A 23155-nucleotide genomic window follows, 5' to 3' on the forward strand; every position below is an offset into this window, starting at 1 on the left:
CTAAAAACGCGTCAAAAACGAGGCAAAACCGCAGCAAAAACGCATGCAGATTTCTTGCAGATTTCTTGCAGAAAATTTCAGGTTTTTCTCAGGAATTTTCTGCAAGAAATCCTGACGTGTGCACATAGCCTTACACAGTAAAACACAATAGAACTGCATGTCAATATTCACATACAAAACTGGTATTATTTTTAATGCTATATTAGGACCGTACAGTCACGCCATTAGTTCCAGTAATAAAATCATCCTGACAGATTACTTTTAATGTAAACCTATCACATTGAAAATGCAGTCTAATTTGCAGTTTGTTTTGAAATAAGAGATTTGGACCACCCAGGGGCGGTGGTGCCCATACTGGATAGGGGGCTGTGGTGAATATCATACTGTTTGGGGTGTTGCTTGTGGGTCACAATACTGTATGGGGTGTTGAGGGGATCATAGTATATATGGGGGCTGTTTTGAACATCGTACTATATATGGGGGCCTGTGGTGAACATCATACTATATATAGGGGGCCCTGGTGGTGACCATATTTTTGTTGATATAATACTGTATGGGTGGCTGTAGTGACCATCATACTGTGTAGGGAGACAGAGTGAGGAGTGGTTACAGTACGAAGAAAGCAGTGTGGTGGGCAGTATGTGGGCATAGTGTGAAAAGGGGCACGGAATGGATTTGGAGAGGAGACAGTGTGAAATGGAGGCACGATATGGAGAGGGGTTAGCATGCTGGGGGGACTGTGTGGAGATATAGAGAGTGTAATGAAAAATTAGAGATGGGACTACTGTCGGCGGTGCACATCTCTGGGCAGTGAGATTTCCTAAAGCTCTGCTTCTAGCAGTACAGAATGGTATGCTGGCGTCTACAAGGCTCTCTGTGTATGTACCCTTAGGAATAACACAACCTCTGGTCCTCTCCTCCACTTTTGTCTAGGGTTTAGAGGAGTAATGGGAGACATAGAACCGCTGTTCTAAAGTTTGGGATCCAACCCTTAAGACATGCTCTATATGAAGTGTAGTATTGATTTACCAAAAATGTCAGTAGTAATCAATTAAATTCAAAAAGACATTAATCAATTTTAATTTATTTTTAGATAAATAAAAAATAGCATGGAAGGATGAAGACATGTTCCTGGAGGAGCCTTCTACTTTTGCAGGTGTAGTTGCTGGTCAGGAGGCCACAGGTAGATGGTACATGTCCTTCCACACAGGTACAGCATTGATGGTGGACGTGCTGTAGTGTCTTCAGGGCGCTAGATGTGGGGGGATTTCTGTCATAGAGATGTTATAGCTGCCATGCTGACAAGGTGCAAAAATGCAGTTTTCTCTGACAGCGCGAGCAGCCCTGGATAATCCACGCCGGCAGGATGATATCATCCGGCGGAAGAGAGAACCTATGAGAAAAGATGTAAAAGTAATGTAAGGAATGGGGCTCCATATTAGAGGGTACTACTGTGGTGTCACTGAGACAGAACGGTAGAGGAATCTTCTTCATACACAGTTGCGGGATCATTGTCAGTCATCACACATGTGACAATCCCACCACTGACGTCAGTCATCATACATGTGACAATCCCACCACTGACGTCAGTCATCATACATGTGACAATCCCACCACTGACGTCAGTCATCATACATGTGACAATCCCACCACTGACGTCAGTCATCACACATGTGACAATCCCACCACTGACGTCAGTCATCATACATGTGACAATCCCACCACTGACGTCAGTCATCATACATGTGACAATCCCACCACTGACGTCAGTCATCATACGTGTGACAATCCCACCACTGACGTCAGTCATCATACGTGTGACAATCCCACCGCTGACGTCAGTCATCATACATGTGACAATCCCACCGCTGACGTCAGTCATCATACGTGTGACAATCCCACCACTGACATCAGTCATCACACATGTGACAATCCCACCACTCATGTCAGTCATCATACATGTGACAATCCCACCACAGACGTCAGTCATCATACATGTGACAATCCCACCACTGATGTCAGTCATCATACATGTGACAATCCCACCACTGACGTCAGTCATCATACATGTGACAATCCCACCACTGATAGATAACATCTGCTCCACATGAATTCTTCTCACTGATATCATACAACATGGGGCTTATTGTCACACTTACCTCGCCTTCTTTCCCCTTCTTCTACTTTCTCTGTTTTCTTTTGTTTTCTCAGTGTTAAAAATAATGTTCTTTTCTTCTGAACTGGAGATTCTAATAAAAAAGTCACAAAAAATATTGATTATAAAGTCGTAATAGATTAGCTTTGTATTTTTATAGCGTTATGCAAACTGATTAATATGCAGCTTTTCTGTGTGCCGCCATGTGGTGTCTCCCAAAGGAACCATGTCCCCTTATTATCACGACATTACTTGCACCAAGCCTCAGTGTTATTATATAATCAGTAGGATAAGACTTCAATGTCACCAGATCAAAGGTGTCTGAGATTCACTCTTACTTTGTGTCAGCTGCTCCACTGAGTGCTCTATTTGTTTTGTTAAAATCCACCACATGGGTGTAGAGATATGGGTCTTTTTATTTAGTGCTAACTTCGATGGTCTTTACCGTGGGGGCGTGGCTCACAGCTTAATATGGCATAGCAACCTAAAGTCACGCCCCTGAGGATCCTGAGAGCACCGCCCTCTTGGTAAAGACCATAGCACTAAATAAAAAGTCCCATAACTCAAAAACAGAATACTCAAGGGAGCAATGGGAATTAAGTAAGTAATTTTTGAAGCCTTCATGTGTTAAAATGCATTATAATTTTGGATAATAGGCTATGATTGGACGGACTATAAATCTGTACATACCTGACAATGAGGGCGAGGAGGACTCGCTGGTTTTCTCATTGAAACACTGATTGTCTCCATTAGTTTTGGAAGAGGAAGATTCTTTCTGCCTGTTTGGTAGAAGAAAGACAAGTAAATTACAAGCATAAACAATAAAAAAAAGGGAAGAACACCTGTCTGAAAGCCAAGTAGGACAATATAGAGGGGATGCCTTCTACCGCCTTCTACCAGCAAGAATGGAGTCTAACTAGTAATATTGGCCTGTAAATGAGCTGGAAATGAATGGCTGGTCATAATGATCAGCTGTTATTGCAGTATGAACACAATCGATACCCATAGACATCAGCAATCACGGGGTGGTGGATGCTGGATTTAGATTTGTTACTCGTGTCTTGTGTTTGGTTCTGGACATATATCAGAACTAAATCCCATAATAATAATCTACTCACATGTCTGAGTGTTTTTCACGGTTCTCTTGGGAACACTGTGGAGGTGACATTAGCTCTTCATTGTTTCCATCAGTTTTGGAAGAGGAAGATTCCTTCAGCCTTTTTGGTAGAAGAAAAACAAGTAAATTACAAATAAAAACAATACAAAAGAGAAAAAGAACACCTGTCTGTAAGGCCAATTAGGACAACATGGAGGAGATACCCTTCTCAGGACCCCAACTAGTAATATTAGCCAGTAATAAGCTGGAAATTAATGGCTGGTCAAAATACTGAGCTGTTATGGCCGTGTTATCACGAGCCAGACCCGCAGAGATCATCAATGATGGGGTGGTGGATTCTGGATTTAGTTTTGTGTTTCTCGTGACTTGTATTTGGTTCTGAACATACCGTATATACTCGAGTATAAGCCGACCCGAGTATAAGCCGACCCCCCTAATTTTGCCACAAAAAACTGGGAAAACTTAATGACTCGAGTATAAGCCTAGGGTGGGAAATGCAGCAGCTACAAAATACGCCCCATATAATGCTCCATACAGTTTATGATGGGCTCCATAAGATGCTCCGTATTAAAATATGCCCCATATAATGCTGCACAAATGTTGATTATGGCCCCATAAGATGCTCCATACAGACATTTGCCCCATATAATGCTGCACAAATGCTGATTATGGCCCCATAAGATGCTCCATAGACACATTTGCCCTGTATTATGCTCCACAAATGCGGATTATGGCCCCATAAGATGCTCCATAGAGATATTTGCCCCATATAATGCTGCACATATGCTGATTATGGCCCCATAAGATGCTCCATAGAGATATTTACCCTATATAATTCTGCAGATATGCTGATTATGGCCCCATAAGATGCTCCATAGAGATATTTTCCCCGTATAATGCTGCACATATGCTGATTATGGCTCCATAAGATGCTCCATAGAGATATTTACCACATATAATGCTGCACATGGCCCCATACAGATATTTGCCCCATATAATGCTGCACATGGCCCCATAAGATACTCCATACAGATATTTGCCCCCATATAATGCTGCACATGGCCCCATAAGATGCTCCATACAGATATTTGCCCCATATGCTGTTGCTGTGATTAAAAAAATAAAAAAATTACATACTTACCTCTCAGGCCCCTGGCACTTGCTATATTCCTCTGCTCCCCATTCCACCGCCGACCACCGCTGTGTCTTCCCCGTCCTCTGCACTGACTGTTCAGGCAGAGGGCAGCTCGCACTAATCGCGTCATCGCGCCATCTGACCTGAGCGTCACTGCAGAGGACGGGAAAGAAGCAGCGGCGCCGACGGTGGAATGTGGAGCAGGTGAATATCGCGCACTGCGTTATACTCACCTGCTCCTGGCGCTATCCCTGCACGTCTGTTCCCCGGCACCGGTAGCTTCTTCCTGTAGTGAGTGGTCACATGGTACCGCTCATTACAGTAATGAATATGTGGCTCCACCCCTATGGGAGTGGAGTTGGGTCCATATTCATTACTGTAATGAGCGGTGACCGCTCAATACAGGAAGAAGCTGCCAATGCCCGGAGAACCAGGGAAGGCAGGGACCGCGCCAGGAGCAGGTGAGTATTGTTACACAGCTGCTGCTCCCCCTCCTTTGTCGACCCCTGGGTATAACTCGAGTATAAGCCGAGAGGGGCACTTTCAGCCTAACAAATTGGGCTGAAATTCTCAGCTTTTACTCGAGTATATAAGGTATATCAGAACTAAATCTTATAATAATAATCTACTCACATGTCGGAGTGTTTTTCATGGTTCTCTTGGGAACACTGTCGAGGTGACATTGGCCCTTCATTGTTTCCATCAGTTTTGGAAGAGGAAGATTCCTTCAGCCTTTTTGGTAGAAAAAATAAGTAAATTACAAATAAAAACAATACAAAAGGGAAGAACGCCTATCTGTAAAGCCAATTAGGTCAACATGGAGGAGATACCCTTCTCAGGACCCCAACTAGTAATATTGGCCTGTAATGAGCTGGTAATTAATGGCTGGTCAAAATAATGAGATGTTATGGCCATGTTAACACAAGCCAGACCCACAGAGATTATCAATCATGGGGTGGTGGATTCTGGATTTAGTTTTGTGTTTCTTGTGTCTTGTGTTTGGTTCTGAACATATATCAGAACTAAATCTCAAAATAATAATCTACTCACATGTCTGACTGTTTTTCGCTGTTCTCTTGGGAACACTGTGGAGGTGAAGAAAGCTCTACATTGGTCATCATCCTAGGATTGGTGATATGTAGCTAAAACACACAGAGAAATATAAAACATAGATATTTTTAAGCTTTTTTTTAAATAATTATAGGTTTCACACCTTTTATTGGCTGCATACTTACTTTAGAAAACCTTTGATAAGGTGATACAAAGTTTTTCATTTCTGGCCAGTCATTGTCGTCACTTGTGTCCCCCTCATCTGAATTCATATGTTTGCATCTGCTACAACCAACTACAAAGTACAAGTGTTATCAGAAATTATTAGAAAAAGTCCTGTTCAGGCAGTCACCATGTTATCACTATTAATGATGGGAAATGATTTTTACATAAAATGAAAGACAGGACACACAGCAGTTTTTTGCAGATGATGTCTCATTTTACTTACTGTTAAAGTAGCGGGTGTCCTCATCTGACTTTAGATCAGGCACAAACATGGGTTTCTGACTTAGAAGTTTGTTAAAGTCTAAAACACGTAGAAATGGATGAGCTTTGATCTCATTCGCTCCTCCTGGAAAAGGAAGACAAGAAAGAAATTGATACAGTCACTATCAGAGAAACTGCTCTGTTTATGTAAACCTGAACTGAGGACATTACAGAGCGGACATGAAGGAAATGTACTGAAAGTCATAGCATGAAGAATGGAGAATGGACAATCAGGTACAGTACAGAACCTCAGTGCTGAACCTCATGGACATGACCATTTGTTCAGTCACAGAGGTGTAATAAGTCATAATACTATTATAATATTACCTGTCCCAAGTCTATATGCTGGATTTTTCCTGAGTAGCTCAGTGATCAGGTGACGAGCATAGGGAGGAGCAGAGTACTTATGATGTGTCCAAGTTATGTTATCTGTAAAAATCAAAGATTGCAGGAAATAAAATCTCTTCATTTATTTTCATTAAAAAAAAATCCTTATTAAAGCTAGAAACTAAACGACAGAACCAATAAAGCCAAATAACACTCAGATTATTTTACTTACCCTCAAGGACACTGCGTAAAATAGCTCTTTTGGAAGCCCCTCGAAATGGTGTAATTGCAAACAGAAATTTATACAGGATGATCCCTACTGACCACCAGTCAACAGGCCTTCCATAGCCTTTCCTTAGGATAACTTCTGGGGCCTTGTAGTTAGGGGTGCCAAAAGCCTGGAAACCAACAGAAGAATGAGATGATGATCAATAAACATTATTGCGATAAATAACGTCAATGTTAACGTTTTATAGAGAAATTATCAGAGAAAGAGATGAGATCTATAAAGTACAAGATCTTGTCAGTAAAGCCAACCTCGCCATCAAGGAACTCGTGGGTGATGTCCTCAGTTGGGGCCTTGTAGATATCTGATGTCGGTCTCATGAGGCCGAGTTTTGAAAGCCCAAAATCCGTGACCTTAATATGTCCTGTTGATGTTATCAGGATACTGTCAAAGAAAAGATGGTGTCAGCCCCAAGTAATAACCCATAGACTGTACAACAAACTCTAACTTTCTTCCCCTTTATTATACTACAGGGGGCACTTACTTGTCAGGCTTCAGGTCTCTGTGCACCACACCAAAGCTGTGCAGATATTCCACAGCAAGAATGGTTTCCGCAATGTACAGTCGTGCCAAGGGGACTGGTAAAGGACCCCTGTGCTTTATAAGACTGTCACAGTCTCCTCCTGCGGGAGAAAGCAAATATGACAGGTTAGGGTTTGTTACAGTGTAAATTACACATTATGAGGGTGAATGCGAAATAAGCAGAGACATTGGGACAGGATGGCCTACATAGAGATATACTGTGTGATGTAGAGCGTATACTGTATACTACACAGTGACCCTATACAAAGAGACCGCGCCGGGCCTCATCTACAAGCCTCTCATTTACTTCCCTTTGAAGTTCTCATCTATAAAAACTGTTTAAGAGGCAGATCTTCCTCTAGTGGAAGTTGCTGCCGTGCTCAGTGAGGACATATAGGGGGACTTCAGGGAGATCAATGGTTTTTCAGTCTTCTTGGTAACAGATAACGTGTAGTAAATGCAGAGTGGGCATGTAACCGTGCATGTGGGCACATTATAGCCATATATAGAAGCTCGAATTCAGCAGACGAGGGCTGGATATAGATACTATGGAAGTGTCCTACCTGGTACATACTCCATGACCATACACAGATGAAGTTTAGTAGGAAAGGAGCAGAACATGGAGGCCACAAAGGGACAATCGACGAATGTTAAGATGTCCCTCTCCAGAAAGGCCAATTCAAGTTTCCTTGGCTTTTTCAGGTTCTCCTTGTCAATTTTCTTCACAGCACATATCTGGTCTGTGTCTTTATGGCGAACTAAGTGGACGGCCCTGGAGAGGAAGAAAATCCATGATTTATTGTGAATTCTTACTAAGGCTGGGGTCACACTTACTGTATGGAAAATCAGTCTGAGTCTCCCTGCCAAGAATCGCACAAGTGTTCTCCGTATGGTCAACCGTGTGTAATGCGTTTGCAATGCGATTATGCGATTTTCTCTTACCTATGTATCCGTATGACATGCATATGGCTTTACATTTCTCACTGACTTTCCCCGGTCAATTAAATTGATCAATGGGCTGAAATGAGGAAAATGTGTGCATATTTCTCGCAAGCTACACAGATGGTCCGTGTTGTGTCTGATTTTTTCTCGCACCCATAGGCTTGCATTGGCGAGACTCAGCCATTATACGCTTAAAATCGCAGCATGCTGCAGTTTTACATGCACGCTGAATACACCCAAGAAAATAAACGGTGATGTGCTGCCCCGTAAATTAACAGTGGTCCGAGTGCAATGCGATGTTTTCTTGCATAGCACTCGTCCGTATTTTACTCTAGTGTGACCCCGGCCTAACAGTCCGTCTATAGACCTCATTAAGTGATCTCCTGTACTAATGATTAATACTAGATGTTCAGCCATCACTAGAAATCCAGAAATACATAAAATAACCCTTCATAAATGATCACCTATGGGGGTCCTCATCCACACCGCATCCTAACTGACCTGAATAGTGACAGACAGATGTGGACAGTGATGTGGACTCATCATTTCTCTATGGGAACATTGCACGGGCAGGACGCAGAGACATAGGCATCGTTATAAGGAGCCCTGAGAAATAAATATTATACCAAAGTAAAGCTCACCCAAAGGCTCCACTGCTGATCAGTTTGATGGGTTTATAGTCGCTCTTACAAGGATTCAATGATCCGATCAAGGCCTAAAAAGGAATAAAAAACGACTTTAGGACATAGAAACTGCAGGAAGATAAAAGCTCAAGATGCAGGAACGTCTCCTTCTATATCACATCCCCGCTGATTACACTGCAGCAGATGCAGGGATGTGATACAAGCCGGACCCTCCACAGACCCTATTATAGGAGATATCCCCCATACACATAAATCATTACTGCTGGGGGGGGATAAGGGGCATCACACAGAGAAGGCAGGAATAATAATGTCATCATCACACATAATAGGTCCGATCTACATGGCGAACAGAGATATCCCATTATCATATGAGGTATAATATGGGACGTGTAGTTCACACCCCGTCCTCTGATGATACAGACGTCCCTCTGATACTTACACTGGCAGATTCGTGGCTGATCCCTGAGGTCTCACATATTCCACTATCAGCATTTGCCGGCAGAGTTATTTCTAAAGTAATGATAAAATAATGAAGAGAAGTCATCATGTATTAGTCTATATCAGAACTTAATAACCAAAAGAAAAGAAAGCAAAAAGCCAAATATAAAAAATGTAACAAGTTTTATTTGATTAATTAGAATAATTCATGATAAAAGTATAAAAACAGAATGTAAGACGTAGAGAACGCTTCCCCACCTTTTCATACCAAGAAAGGGTCATCAAAATCACATCAAAACATATTCAGAATCGTATTTGTACAAGTTTGTGTCTTTCTAGAATTTAGAAGACACAGGAACAATCTATAGGCCTCAAAATAAACAAGACAAATAAATAAGAGAAATTTGTTCTGTCTGGCAGGAAGGAGAGCAAGACTGCGACACGTGTTTCGCATAGGCTTCTTCCAAGGACTACTGAAGACGTTTTGTGTAGGCTTCTTCCAGGGGATATTGAAGAAGGTCCACTTTGTCATCATTGAGTGGATGTGGAAGACGCCTACAGGAAATGCGAGTCTTGATCCCTCCACTTCCAGGCCATGCAGGTTTCTCTTATTTATTTGTGTATTTTGAGGCACACAGATTGATATTGCTCAGGATCTAATTGAATCCGGAACGATGACATGATTGGGGACATATGACCAACCTTGTGAGATGAGAAGACCAGAGAGGAGAGAAGCAGAATTACGTGAGCCCCCTCGTAGTTTATAAGGGGTTCAGGAGCCGTCACCGGCCTCATACAGAGGATGAAGAATAAATCCACATATTCTCTGCTCTTCTCTATAACTTGATACTTGTATGTAAAATATGATCGGCTTACCTTCTGTCAGATCAGAGTTTAGCCCCGGCTCACTGGTATCGGGGTCAGCAATATTTAGGTTTTGCCCCTCTTTGGAGTCACCGTCTGATGTTTCCTGATGGATGAAATATATACAATTAATATAACATTTCTCAAACACTAAATTACGGTATAAATAAAGCAGGAAGGACTAAACCTGGATTTATTTGATAATTTCAGTATAGGACGGACTATTCACGGCCGCTCCCCCCAGTAAATCCACATTAATATAACGGATTTATATCTACAACTGTTCTCTAATAACTTCTATCAGAACTGCAGCATTTACCAGGAGGAAGATTGTGATGATCGAGCGAGAAAGAGGAAGAAATACAAACTCTGCACCGCTGAGTACAGGCTGTCATCACAGAGGATGGAGCCGCAGAGACAGGCTGCCATAAAGTATCCTGTGTCTGACCAGTGCGGACAAGGAGGCCTCTACCATCATAAATCTGAGCTCCTGCTATATGACTGGTGATCTGGAGAAGATCAGACAACAAGGACATGAGATGTAGAAGATGATGGATCCTTACCAGGCGCTCCAGTGAGTAGGCCGGATACTCCAGTACAAGCAGGACGTTTTGGGCCAGTTGTTTAAAAAAGGCCAATTCTCCACTTTGGGATTTTTCTTCAGCCTATAGAGATGAGAAAAAACAAGAAATGAAAATCATGAGAAAAAGTGCTGAATGGAGGAGGCCATTTATGTCACCATGTTTCTCTACAAGTGCTACATGACAGCTGGCGAGGGAACCGGTCACCTGTAAACCTTTACATCTCCACGTCCTCCCGCTATACTCAATGCATGAAAATAAGACACATGGCTGCTTGTGACCTGTGTAAAATGGCCACAGACCAGAAGAAAGCCAACACCTAATTAAGAGTTAGACCCTACAAGCTCCACACCGGCACACTGAGCAATGTATTTATATCCCACATTGATACCCCCATCCTCACAGGACCTAAGTCTGCTAGTTATATTGAGATGTTACTGAAGTCAACATTCTCCCAAGAGTAACTTCCCTCCAAAGGACATGACATCTAACAAGCCTCTGACCAAAACCTTTCCCCCACCACTGTGACCTCCCCAAAACCTCTACTTATGAAGTACCATCTTTTCAAGCCTGCTTCTTTTCCTCCCCATCTCTTTATAAGGGCTGGTTGGATGCTGGAACGTGAAACTGCGACAAGGAGGCATTTCCCCAACCTCTTTCTATTTATTGTCCCCCTGCAACCCAGTCCCTTATCCCGTTCCCACAAATGTACGGGGGCTGAACTCCCCAAACCTGCTGCATATACAGCTATATTAGATAGCCATCATCTGTCTCTAAGAGCTGCGGATGGCACGGAGTTCTGGCAGCGGCTGTTTTACTGTTAACCATTTAAATAATGCTGTCAATCTCTCTTACAGCAGCTTTTAAAGGGTGCCAACACCGGTACGTGGGCTCACATGCTTTCATTGGCCCTCCACAATGCGGTTGCGGGGTCTGATAGGTTACTATGACAAATAGGGGTCTGCTGAAGACCCTGTCGCTGGAACTTTGGTCCTCCTCTAAAGCTCAGCTGTAGGCCTACACCGAGACTTTCACTGTATACTGCAATACTGTAGCAATGCCAGGGCCGGCGTCAGAACCCAGCGCACCCGGGCAAGTGCCGGGGCCCTGGCGAGACGGGGGCCCATTTACAGTAGTAACGGTACAAATACTGTACACACACAGACACACTTATGCACTCCTGCAATATACTGTATAGTATGAGCGATGGTAGGTCATTAAGGGTACTAACGCTTTTTAATGACACTAAGGAATAAGAGAGTAGTGGCGCCGTACATTACAACTGACATCCTGCAGTATCAGAACCGACTCGTTTTATGACCAATTGAGGCCGATTAACCCTTAAATACTGCTGTCAATCGCGACAGCGGTATTTAAGATGTTACAAGGCCTTAGTAACAATCGGACTCCCGCTATGAGAATCACAGGTCCCGATGGTTACCATGGTACCCTGAAGTCATGTGATGACCCCAGGGTATGATAGCCTGTGAGATCCAGCAATAAGCTGAGTCTCACAGGCACAGTCACTGAGTGTCAGTGTGACACTGACCACTCTCATACAGCAATGTATGAGACCAGTGATCAAAGTAAATATTATACATGTCCCACAGTGAAAAAGTGCCAAAAATTAAATTAAAATATGTAAAAAAGTGAAAAAAAACCACATAAAAATGAGTACACAAATCACTAAAATCCATTTCGCTGCTCAAAATGCAGCGTTTCTGATAAAACAATAATGGACAAAAAAAGTACATATAATTGGTATCGCTGTGTCTGTAATGTCCCGCTCTGTAAAAGTGGCATGTTATTTATTCCTTTTGGCGAATGCCGTAAAAAAAAAAAAAAAAAAAAAAAAAAAGTGCCTAAAATGATGCTTTTTCATCATAGTGACTCACAAAAAGTGAATAAAAAGCAATCAAAAAGTCATGTGTAAAACATATGATAAAAATGAAAACACCAAACTGTCCCTCAAAAATCAAGCAATAATATGGCTCATTAGGCAAAAAAATAAAAAAGTTACAGCTCTCAGAATAGGACGATGTAAAATCAAATTCATTTTTCTAAAATATTGTTTTTAATGTGTAAAAATTTCAAATCATAAAAATTTTATAAATCTGGTATTGCTGTAATTGTACCAACCCAATGAACAAATTGGTCTTATCACTTTTACAACATGGTGAATGGTACAAAAAAATAAAAATAAAAACAGATCCTGCCTATGAGGCTGCATTATACTATAGAGTCTGCCTATGGGGCTGCATTATACTATAGAGTCTGTCTATGGGGCTGCATTATACTATGGAGTCTGTCTATGGGGCTGCATTATACTATAGAGGCTGCCTATGGGGCTGCATTATAATATAGAGTCTGCCAATGGGGCTGCATTATACTATAGAGTCTGCCTATGGGGGTGCATTACACTATAGAGGCTGCCTATGGGGGTGCATTGTACTATAGAGTCTGAATATGAGGGTGTATTACACTATAGAGGCTGTCTATGGGGGCTGCATTATATTATAGAGTCTGCCTATGGGGTGCATTACATTATAGAGGCTCCAATAGGGGTGCATTATATTATAGTCTGCCTATGGGGGTGCATTGTACTATAGAGTCTGAATATGGGGGTGCATTACACTATAGAGGCTGCCTATGGTGGGCTGCATTGTATTATAGAGCCTGCCTATGGAGGAGCATTACATTATAGAGGCTGCCTATGGGGGTGCATTACACTATAGAGTCTGCCTATGGGGAGTGTATTATACTATATTGAAGACTATGTGGTACTGTATACTATATGGAAGCTATCTAGGGGGCCATCATACAGTGTGGAGATTACAATGATGGGGCCATCGTACAGTGTTGGAGCCATTAAACAGTTTGGGGGATATAAAGGGGTCAGTATATATACAGTGAGGGGGCATTATACTGTATATAAGAGAGCATCATACTGTGTATAGGGGAACTCTACAGGGGGGAGACTCGGGACATTATTAAATCTAAAGTGGGCACTTATTGTTACAGGGGAACTTAGGTTACTGTGACTGTCAAAGAGGCACAAAGGGCAATATTGCTTTTTAGGGGAAAAAATGTGGGCACTGTTTTCTAGGGCAGTTGCACCTGGCATTACTTTATTCTGGAGGGTTGCTTTAGAATTTAGAGGGCACAGAGAACCACACAGCAGGTGCAGTAATAGGGACACATACGGCAGCAGCGTCTCAGTATTGAGGTATCAGGTGCAGTAATAGGGACACATACGGCAGTAGCGGCTCAGTATTGGGGTATCAGATGCAGTAATAGGGACACATACGGCAGCAGCGGCTCAGTATTGGGGTATCAGGTGCAGTAATAGGGACACATACGGCAGCAGCGGCTCAGTATTGGGGTATCAGGTGCAGTAATAGGGACACATAGGGCAGCAGTGGCTCAGTATTGGGGTATCAGGTGCAGTAATAGGGACACATACGGCAGCAGCGGCTCAGTATTGGGATATCAGGGGCAGTAATAGGGACACATACGGCAGCAGCGGCTCAGTATTGGGGTATCAGGGGCAGTAATAGGGACACATACGGCAGCAGAGGCTCAGTATTGGGGTATCAGGTGCAGTAATAGGGTCACATACGGCAGTAGCGGCTCAGTATTGGGGTATCAGGTGCAGTAATAGGGACACATACGGCAGCAGCGGCTCAGTATTGGGGTATCAGGTGCAGTAATAGGGACACATACGGCAGCAGCGGCTCAGTATTGGGGTATCAGGTGCAGTAATAGGGTCACATACGGCAGTAGCGGCTCAGTATTGGGGTATCAGGTGCAGTAATAGGGACACATACAGCAGCAGTGGCTCAGTATTGGGGTATCAGGGGCAGTAATAGGGACACGTACGGCAGCAGCGGCTCAGTATTGTTGTATCAGGTGCAGTAATAGGGACACATACGGCAGTAGCGGCTCAGTATTGGGGTATCAGGTGCAGTAATAGGGACACATACAGCATCAGTGGCTCAGCATTGGGGTATCAGGGGCAGTAATAGGGTCACATACGGCAGCAGCGGCTTAGTATTGGGGTATCAGGGGCAGTAATAGGGACACATACGGCAGCAGTGGCTCAGTATTGGGGTATCAGGTGCAGTAATAGGGACATACGGCAGCAGAGGCTCAGTATTGGGGTATCAGGGGCAGTAATAGGGTCACATACGGCAGTAGTGGCTCAGTATCGGGGTATCAGGGGCAGTAATAGGGACACATACGGCAGCAGTGGCTCAGTATTGGGGTATCAGGTGCAGTAATAGGGACACATACGGCAGTAGCGGCTCAGTATTGGGGTATCAGGGGCAGTAATAGGGTCACATACGGCAGTAGTGGCTCAGTATCGGGGTATCAGGGGCAGTAATAGGGACACATACGGCAGCAGTGGCTCAGTATTGGGGTATCAGGTGCAGTAATAGGGACACATACGGCAGCAGCGGCTCAGTATTGGGGTATCAGGTGCAGTAATATGGACACATACGGCAGCAGCGGCTCAGGATTGGGGTATCAGGTGCAGTAATAGGGACACATACAGCAGCAGCGGCTCAGTATTGGGGTATCAGGGGCAGTAATAGGGACACATACAGCAGCAGCGGCTCAGTATTGGGGTATCAGGTGCAGTAATAGGGACACATACGGCAGCAGTGGCTCAGTATTGGGGTATCAGGTGCAGTAATAGAGACACATATGGCAGCAGTGACTCAGTATTGGGGTATCAGGGGCAGTAATAGGGACACATACGGCAGCAGAGGCTCAGTATTGGGGTATCAGGTGTAGTAATAGGGACACATATGGCAGCAGCGGCTCAGTATTGGGGTATCAGGTGCAGTAATAGGGTCACATACGGCAGCAGCGGCTCAGTATTGGGGTATCAGGTGCAGTAATAGGGACACATATGGCAGCAGAGGCTCAGTATTGGGGTATCAGGTGCAGTAATAGGGTCACATACGGCAGCAGCGGCTCAGTATTGGGGTATCAGGTGCAGTAATAGGGACACATACGGCAGCAGAGGCTCAGTATTGGGGTATCGGGCAGTAATAGGGACACATACAGCAGCAGAGGCTCAGTATTGGGGTATCAGGTGCAGTAATAGGGACACATACGGCAGCAATGGCTCAGTATTGGGGTATCAGGGGCAGTAATAGGGTCACATACGGCAGCAGTGGCTCAGTATTGGGGTATCAGGTGCAGTAATAGGGACACATATGGCAGCAGCGGCTCAGTATTGGGGTATCAGGTGCAGTAATAGGGACACATACGGCAGCAGCGGCTCAGTATTGGGGTATCAGGTGCAGTAGTAGGGACACATACAGCAGCAGCGGCTCAGTATTGGGATATCAGGGGCAGTAATAGGGACACATACGGCAGCAGTGGCTCAGTATTGGGGTATCAGGGGCAGTAATAGGGACACATACGGCAGCAGCGGCTCAGTATTTGGGTATCAGGTGCAGTAATAGGGTCACATACGGCAGCAGCGGCTCAGTATTGGGGTATCAGGTGCAGTAATAGGGACACATACGGCAGAAGCGGCTCAGTATTGGGGTATCAGGGGCTGTAATAGGGACACATACGGCAGCAGTGGCTCAGTATTGGGGTATCAGGGGCAGTAATAGGGACACATACGGCAGCAGTGGCTCAGTATTGGGGTATCAGGGGCAGTAATAGGGACACATACGGCAGCAGTGGCTCAGTATTGGGGTATCAGGTGCAGTAATAGGGACACATACGGCAGCAGCGGCTCAGTATTGGGGTATCAGGGGCAGTAATAGGGACACATACGGCAGCAGTGGCTCAGTATTGGGGTATCAGGTGCAGTAATAGGGACACATATGGCAGCAGTGGCTCAGTATTGGGGTATCAGGTGCAGTAATAGGGACACATACGGCAGCAGTGGCTCAGTATTGGGGTATCAGGGGCAGTAATAGGGACACATATGGCAGCAGTGGCTCAGTATTGGGGTATCAGGGGCAGTAATAGGGACACATACGGCAGAAGCGGCTCAGTATTGGGGTATCAGGGGCAGTAATAGGGACACATACGGCAGCAGTGGCTCAGTATTGGGGTATCAGGGGCAGTAATAGGGACACATACGGCAGAAGTGGCTCAGTATTGGGGTATCAGGGGCAGTAATAGGGACACATACGGCAGCAGTGGCTCAGTATTGGGGTATCAGGGGCAGTAATAGGGACACATACGGCAGAAGCGGCTCAGTATTGGGGTATCAGGGGCAGTAATAGGGACACATACGGCAGCAGTGGCTCAGTATTGGGGTATCAGGTGCAGTAATAGGGACACATACGGCAGCAGCGGCTCAGTATTGGGGTATCAGGGGCAGTAATAGGGACACATACGGCAGCAGCGGCTCAGGATTGGGGTATCAGGTGCAGTAATAGGGACACATATGGCAGCAGCGGCTCAGTATTGGGGTATCAGGGGCAGTAATAGGGACACATACAGCAGCAGCGGCTCAGTATTGGGGTATCAGGTGCAGTAATAGGGACACATACGGCAGCAGTGGCTCAGTATTGGGGTATCAGGTGCAGTAATAGGGACACATACGGCAGCAGTGGCTCAGTATTGGGGTATCAGGTACAGTAATATGGACACATACGGCAGCAGCGGCTCAGTATTGGGGTATCAGGGGCAGTAATAGGGACACATACAGCAGCAGTGGCTCAGTATTGGGGTATCAGGTGCAGTAATAGGGACACCTACGGCAGCAGAGGCTCAGTATTGGGGTATCAGGTGCAGTTAGGGACACATATGGCAGCAGCGGCTCAGTATTGGGGTATCAGGTGCAGTAATAGGGACACCTACGGCAGCAGAGGCTCAGTATTGGGGTATCAGGTGCAGTAATAGGGACACATACAGCAGCAGTGGCTCAGTATTGGGGTATCAGGTGCAGTAATAGGGACACCTACGGCAGCAGAGGCTCAGTATTGGGGTATCAGGGGCAGTAATATGGTAACATATGGCAGCAGCGGCTCAGTATTGGAGTATCAGGTGCAGTAATAGGGACACATACGGCAGCAGTGGCTCAGTATTGGGGTATCAGGTGCAGTAATAGGGACACATACGGCAGCAGAGGCTCAGTATTGGGGTATCAGGTGCAGTAATAGGGACACATACGGCAGCAGCGGCTCAGTATTGGGGTATCAGGGGCAGTAATATGGTCACATATGGCAGCAGCGGCTCAGTATTGGGGTATCAGGTGCAGTAATAGGGACACATACGGCAGCAGTGGCTCAGTATTGGGGTATCAGGTGCAGTAATAGGGACACATACAGCAGCAGCGGCTCAGTATTGGGGTATCAGGGGCAGTAATATGGTCACATATGGCAGCAGCGGCTCAGTATTGGGGTATCAGGGGCAGTAATAGGGACACATACGGCAGCAGCGGCTCAGTATTGGGGTATCAGGTGCAGTAATAGGGTCACATACGGCAGCAGCGGCTCAGTATTGGGGTATCAGGTGCAGTAATAGGGACACATACGGCAGAAGCGGCTCAGTATTGGGGTATCAGGGGCAGTAATAGGGACACATACGGCAGCAGTGGCTCAGTATTGGGGTATCAGGGGCAGTAATAGGGACACATACGGCAGCAGTGGCTCAGTATTGGGGTATCAGGGGCAGTAATAGGGACACATACGGCAGCAGTGGCTCAGTATTGGGGTATCAGGTGCAGTAATAGGGACACATACGGCAGCAGCGGCTCAGTATTGGGGTATCAGGGGCAGTAATAGGGACACATACGGCAGCAGTGGCTCAGTATTGGGGTATCAGGTGCAGTAATAGGGACACATATGGCAGCAGTGGCTCAGTATTGGGGTATCAGGTGCAGTAATAGGGACACATACGGCAGCAGTGGCTCAGTATTGGGGTATCAGGGGCAGTAATAGGGACACATATGGCAGCAGTGGCTCAGTATTGGGGTATCAGGGGCAGTAATAGGGACACATACGGCAGAAGCGGCTCAGTATTGGGGTATCAGGGGCAGTAATAGGGACACATACGGCAGCAGTGGCTCAGTATTGGGGTATCAGGGGCAGTAATAGGGACACATACGGCAGAAGTGGCTCAGTATTGGGGTATCAGGGGCAGTAATAGGGACACATACGGCAGCAGTGGCTCAGTATTGGGGTATCAGGGGCAGTAATAGGGACACATACGGCAGAAGCGGCTCAGTATTGGGGTATCAGGGGCAGTAATAGGGACACATACGGCAGCAGTGGCTCAGTATTGGGGTATCAGGTGCAGTAATAGGGACACATACGGCAGCAGCGGCTCAGTATTGGGGTATCAGGGGCAGTAATAGGGACACATACGGCAGCAGCGGCTCAGGATTGGGGTATCAGGTGCAGTAATAGGGACACATATGGCAGCAGCGGCTCAGTATTGGGGTATCAGGGGCAGTAATAGGGACACATACAGCAGCAGCGGCTCAGTATTGGGGTATCAGGTGCAGTAATAGGGACACATACGGCAGCAGTGGCTCAGTATTGGGGTATCAGGTGCAGTAATAGGGACACATACGGCAGCAGTGGCTCAGTATTGGGGTATCAGGTACAGTAATATGGACACATACGGCAGCAGCGGCTCAGTATTGGGGTATCAGGGGCAGTAATAGGGACACATACAGCAGCAGTGGCTCAGTATTGGGGTATCAGGTGCAGTAATAGGGACACCTACGGCAGCAGAGGCTCAGTATTGGGGTATCAGGTGCAGTTAGGGACACATATGGCAGCAGCGGCTCAGTATTGGGGTATCAGGTGCAGTAATAGGGACACCTACGGCAGCAGAGGCTCAGTATTGGGGTATCAGGTGCAGTAATAGGGACACATACAGCAGCAGTGGCTCAGTATTGGGGTATCAGGTGCAGTAATAGGGACACCTACGGCAGCAGAGGCTCAGTATTGGGGTATCAGGGGCAGTAATATGGTAACATATGGCAGCAGCGGCTCAGTATTGGAGTATCAGGTGCAGTAATAGGGACACATACGGCAGCAGTGGCTCAGTATTGGGGTATCAGGTGCAGTAATAGGGACACATACGGCAGCAGAGGCTCAGTATTGGGGTATCAGGTGCAGTAATAGGGACACATACGGCAGCAGCGGCTCAGTATTGGGGTATCAGGGGCAGTAATATGGTCACATATGGCAGCAGCGGCTCAGTATTGGGGTATCAGGTGCAGTAATAGGGACACATACGGCAGCAGTGGCTCAGTATTGGGGTATCAGGTGCAGTAATAGGGACACATACAGCAGCAGCGGCTCAGTATTGGGGTATCAGGGGCAGTAATATGGTCACATATGGCAGCAGCGGCTCAGTATTGGGGTATCAGGGGCAGTAATAGGGACACATACGGCAGCAGCGGCTCAGTATTGGGGTATCAGGGGCAGTAATAGGGACACATACGGCAGCAGTGGCTCAGTATTGGGGTATCAGGTGCAGTAATAGGGACACCTACGGCAGCAGAGGCTCAGTATTGGGGTATCAGGTGCAGTAATAGGGACACATACGGCAGCAGTGGCTCAGTATTGGGGTATCAGGTGCAGTAATAGGGGCACATACGGCAGCAGTGGCTCAGTATTGGGGTATCAGGTGCAGTAATAGGGACACATACGGCAGCAGTGGCTCAGTATTGGGGTATCAGGTGCAGTAATAGGGACACCTACGGCAGCAGAGGCTCAGTATTGGGGTATCAGGTGCAGTAATAGGGACACATATGGCAGCAGCGGCTCAGTATTGGGGTATCAGGTGCAGTAATAGGGACACATACAGCAGCAGTGGCTCAGTATTGGGGTATCAGGTGGAGTAATAGGGACACATACGGCAGCAGCGGCTCAGTATTGGGGTATCAGGTGCAGTAATAGGGACACATACGGCAGCAGCGGCTCAGTATTGGGGTATCAGGTGCAGTAATAGGGACACATACGGCAGAGGCTCAGTATTGGGGTATCAGGTGCAGTAATAGGGACACATATGGCAGCAGCGGCTCAGTATTGGGGTATCAGGTGCAGTAATAGGGACACATACGGCAGCAGCGGCTCAGTATTGGGGTATCAGGTGCAGTAATAGGGACACATACGGCAGCAGCAGCTCAGTATTGGGGTATCAGGTGCAGTAATAGGGACACATACGGCAGCAGTGGCTCAGTATTGGGGTATCAGGTGCAGTAATAGGGACACCTACGGCAGCAGTGGCTCAGTATTGGGGTATCAGGTGCAGTAATAGGGACACATACGGCAGCAGTGGCTCAGTATTGGGGTATCAGGTGCAGTAATAGGGACACATATGGCAGCAGCGGCTCAGTATTGGGGTATCAGGTGCAGTAATAGGGACACATACGGCAGCAGTGGCTCAGTATTGGGGTATCAGGTGCAGTAATAGGGACACATACGGCAGCAGTGGCTCAGTATTGGGGTATCAGGGGCAGTAATACGGACACATACGGCAGCAGCGGCTCAGTATTGGGGTATCAGGTGCAGTAATAGGGGCACTTACGGCAGCAGTGGCTCAGTATTGGGGTATCAGGTGCAGTAATAGGGACACCTACGGCAGCAGTGGCTCAGTATTGGGGTATCAGGTGCAGTAATAGGGACACATATGGCAGCAGTGGCTCAGTATTGGGGTATCAGGTGCAGTAATAGGTACACCTACGGCAGCAGTGGCTCAGTATTGGGGTATCAGGTGCAGTAATAGGGACACATACGGCAGCAGTGGCTCAGTATTGGGGTATCAGGTGCAGTAATAGGGACACATATGGCAGCAGTGGCTCAGTATTGGGGTATCAGGTGCAGTAATAGGGACACCTACGGCAGCAGCGGCTCAGTATTGGGGTATCAGGTGCAGTAATAGGGACACATACGGCAGCAGTGGCTCAGTATTGGGGTATCAGGTGCAGTAATAGGGACACATACGGCAGCAGTGGCTCAGTATTGGGGTATCAGGTGCAGTAATAGGGACACATACGGCAGCAGTGGCTCAGTATTGGGGTATCAGGTGCAGTAATAGGGACACCTACGGCAGCAGTGGCTCAGTATTGGGGTATCAGGTGCAGTAATAGGGACACATACGGCAGCAGTGGCTCAGTATTGGGGTATCAGGGGCAGTAATAGAGACACATACGGCAGCAGCGGCTCAGTATTTGGGGTATCAGTAGGATGAGGAGTTTGTGCAGGTTGGTAATAGATGGTGATGGGGCTGGAATATGAGAAGTGAAATGTTTCTTTGTTGTATTCTCTGCAGACGAGACGTGGCTGGAAGTTGTCATGTCGGTCTGGGCCAGATGGAAAAGACGGGAAAAGCAAAAGATTCCATCATCAAGAACGTCAGCGGTAAGAGATTATCTGTAACTGTGCTGTGATCTATGTTCTGTAGGGCTGGTATCTACCACTGACCATATGGCGGTAATATCTGTATTGGTCGTTATATAGAGATTATCTTCAGTAACAGCGCGGGCATCTGCTGAGATTCTCCTCCACTATTAGGGTGCCTCATCCAGTTGTAATCAAGGTTACCTGGTTAGGGGCCCACTCAGAAGTTACACCCCCCTGAATCAAAACCCTAGCTACGCCTCTGGTCTCGCATCTATAAGTACCAGGGCGCGGGGACGTATTATTACGGACCACATCGGAAAGGGGTTAATACACACCGAAAAGTGAAAAAAAAATTGAAAAGCTAGATTTCTATAAACTTATATTTCATTATTATTATTATGAAATGATTTGTGCAGATCGTCTGCTACTTGCCTGTTGTACTAATGTCCTGATGTTTTGTTGTAAATGCTCAAGATATTCTTGGCTTATTCGACCTTGTTGGTATTTGGTCAGGCAGTCTCTCACTAGCTTCATAACCAGCCGGTAAGTGAAGCTGAGGACGCCATCGGGCAGTGGTAGCACAATGTCAGGGGCATAGGTGGTAAGGATGCCCAGGAGTAGTGCTAACACCTGAAGTCTGTCTGGAGGAATCCCAGACATTTCAAGCAAATCAAAGCGCAGTTAGTAAATGACTAGCTAAGTAGCTTATCACACCAACAGCAATGACACCGGAATGTCAAAGTGACAACAGCAGGGAAAACACCGGGATAAGTAGTGATGGTTAATTGTGATGTCATAACGGAATCTCGTGTTCTTTTCTTAAAGCGGCATCTTCCCATCTTACCTTATAAGGAAGCTGTTTGCAACCCTTAAGGAGGCAACAATCTAAGCGGAGCATCAGTACCAGAAGCAGGCATGGAGGAAAGCGCTATGGGGGCTCTACTCTTCTGATCAGTTAGGGGATTTTTATCTTGTAAGATAAATTATTCTATATACTGTAGATATACTGTAGATATACAAAATAGCAGTGAATCAATAAAAAATTCTAATTCTGGTGGTAAAATAAGTATCTTTACTGGCATATGACATACACAGGCCCATGTTGCTCTCCCTCACCTACTTCCAAAGATGGGGGTCTCTATTACAGATATGACCCTGTCAACCATTGGAGAAAATCAAAATGTACTACTAGCAATAATATCAATTTCTGAGGGTGGCGAGAGGGTGGGCCTCTTTATAAAACTAATAGTGCCCCCTTTGGCCTCCTTA

The 23155-nt window shown here is 45.9% G+C and overlaps 1 protein-coding gene across 1 annotated transcript; it reads right to left on the bottom strand.

The window, feature by feature from the left end:
* Positions 1 to 1064: 1064 nt before the first annotated feature.
* Positions 1065 to 22546, bottom strand: LOC143804043 (microtubule-associated serine/threonine-protein kinase 4-like). Its single transcript, XM_077281786.1, has 18 exons — positions 22319 to 22546; positions 10530 to 10631; positions 9979 to 10072; positions 9104 to 9174; positions 8662 to 8735; positions 7642 to 7850; positions 7041 to 7179; positions 6808 to 6940; positions 6503 to 6668; positions 6271 to 6372; positions 5906 to 6028; positions 5643 to 5752; positions 5458 to 5549; positions 5041 to 5139; positions 3274 to 3372; positions 2846 to 2934; positions 2160 to 2249; positions 1065 to 1393 (listed from the first exon to the last, which is right to left on the bottom strand). The coding sequence occupies exons 1-18, from the start codon at positions 22544 to 22546 to the stop codon at positions 1245 to 1247; spliced, it is 2169 nt and encodes a 722-aa protein (XP_077137901.1). The 3' UTR covers positions 1065 to 1244.
* Between the last annotated feature and the right edge of the window lie 609 nt (positions 22547 to 23155).

Source organism: Ranitomeya variabilis, chromosome 2, assembly GCF_051348905.1.
Source record: "Ranitomeya variabilis isolate aRanVar5 chromosome 2, aRanVar5.hap1, whole genome shotgun sequence".
Classification (NCBI taxonomy): Eukaryota; Metazoa; Chordata; class Amphibia; order Anura; family Dendrobatidae; genus Ranitomeya; species Ranitomeya variabilis.

What these genes read in the sequence shown, in the direction of transcription:
- LOC143804043 (XM_077281786.1), bottom strand. Translation starts at nt 22,546, where the DNA reads ATGTCTGGGATTCCTCCAGACAGACTTCAGGTGTTAGCACTACTCCTG. An exon ending in TCAGGACATTAGTACAACAG is followed by an intron (nt 10,632 to 22,318) that starts GCAAGTAGCAGA and finishes TCATCTCTATAG; the next exon opens with GCTGAAGAAAAATCCCAAAG. An exon ending in CCTACTCACTGGAGCGCCTG is followed by an intron (nt 10,073 to 10,529) that starts GTAAGGATCCAT and finishes TTCATCCATCAG; the next exon opens with GAAACATCAGACGGTGACTC.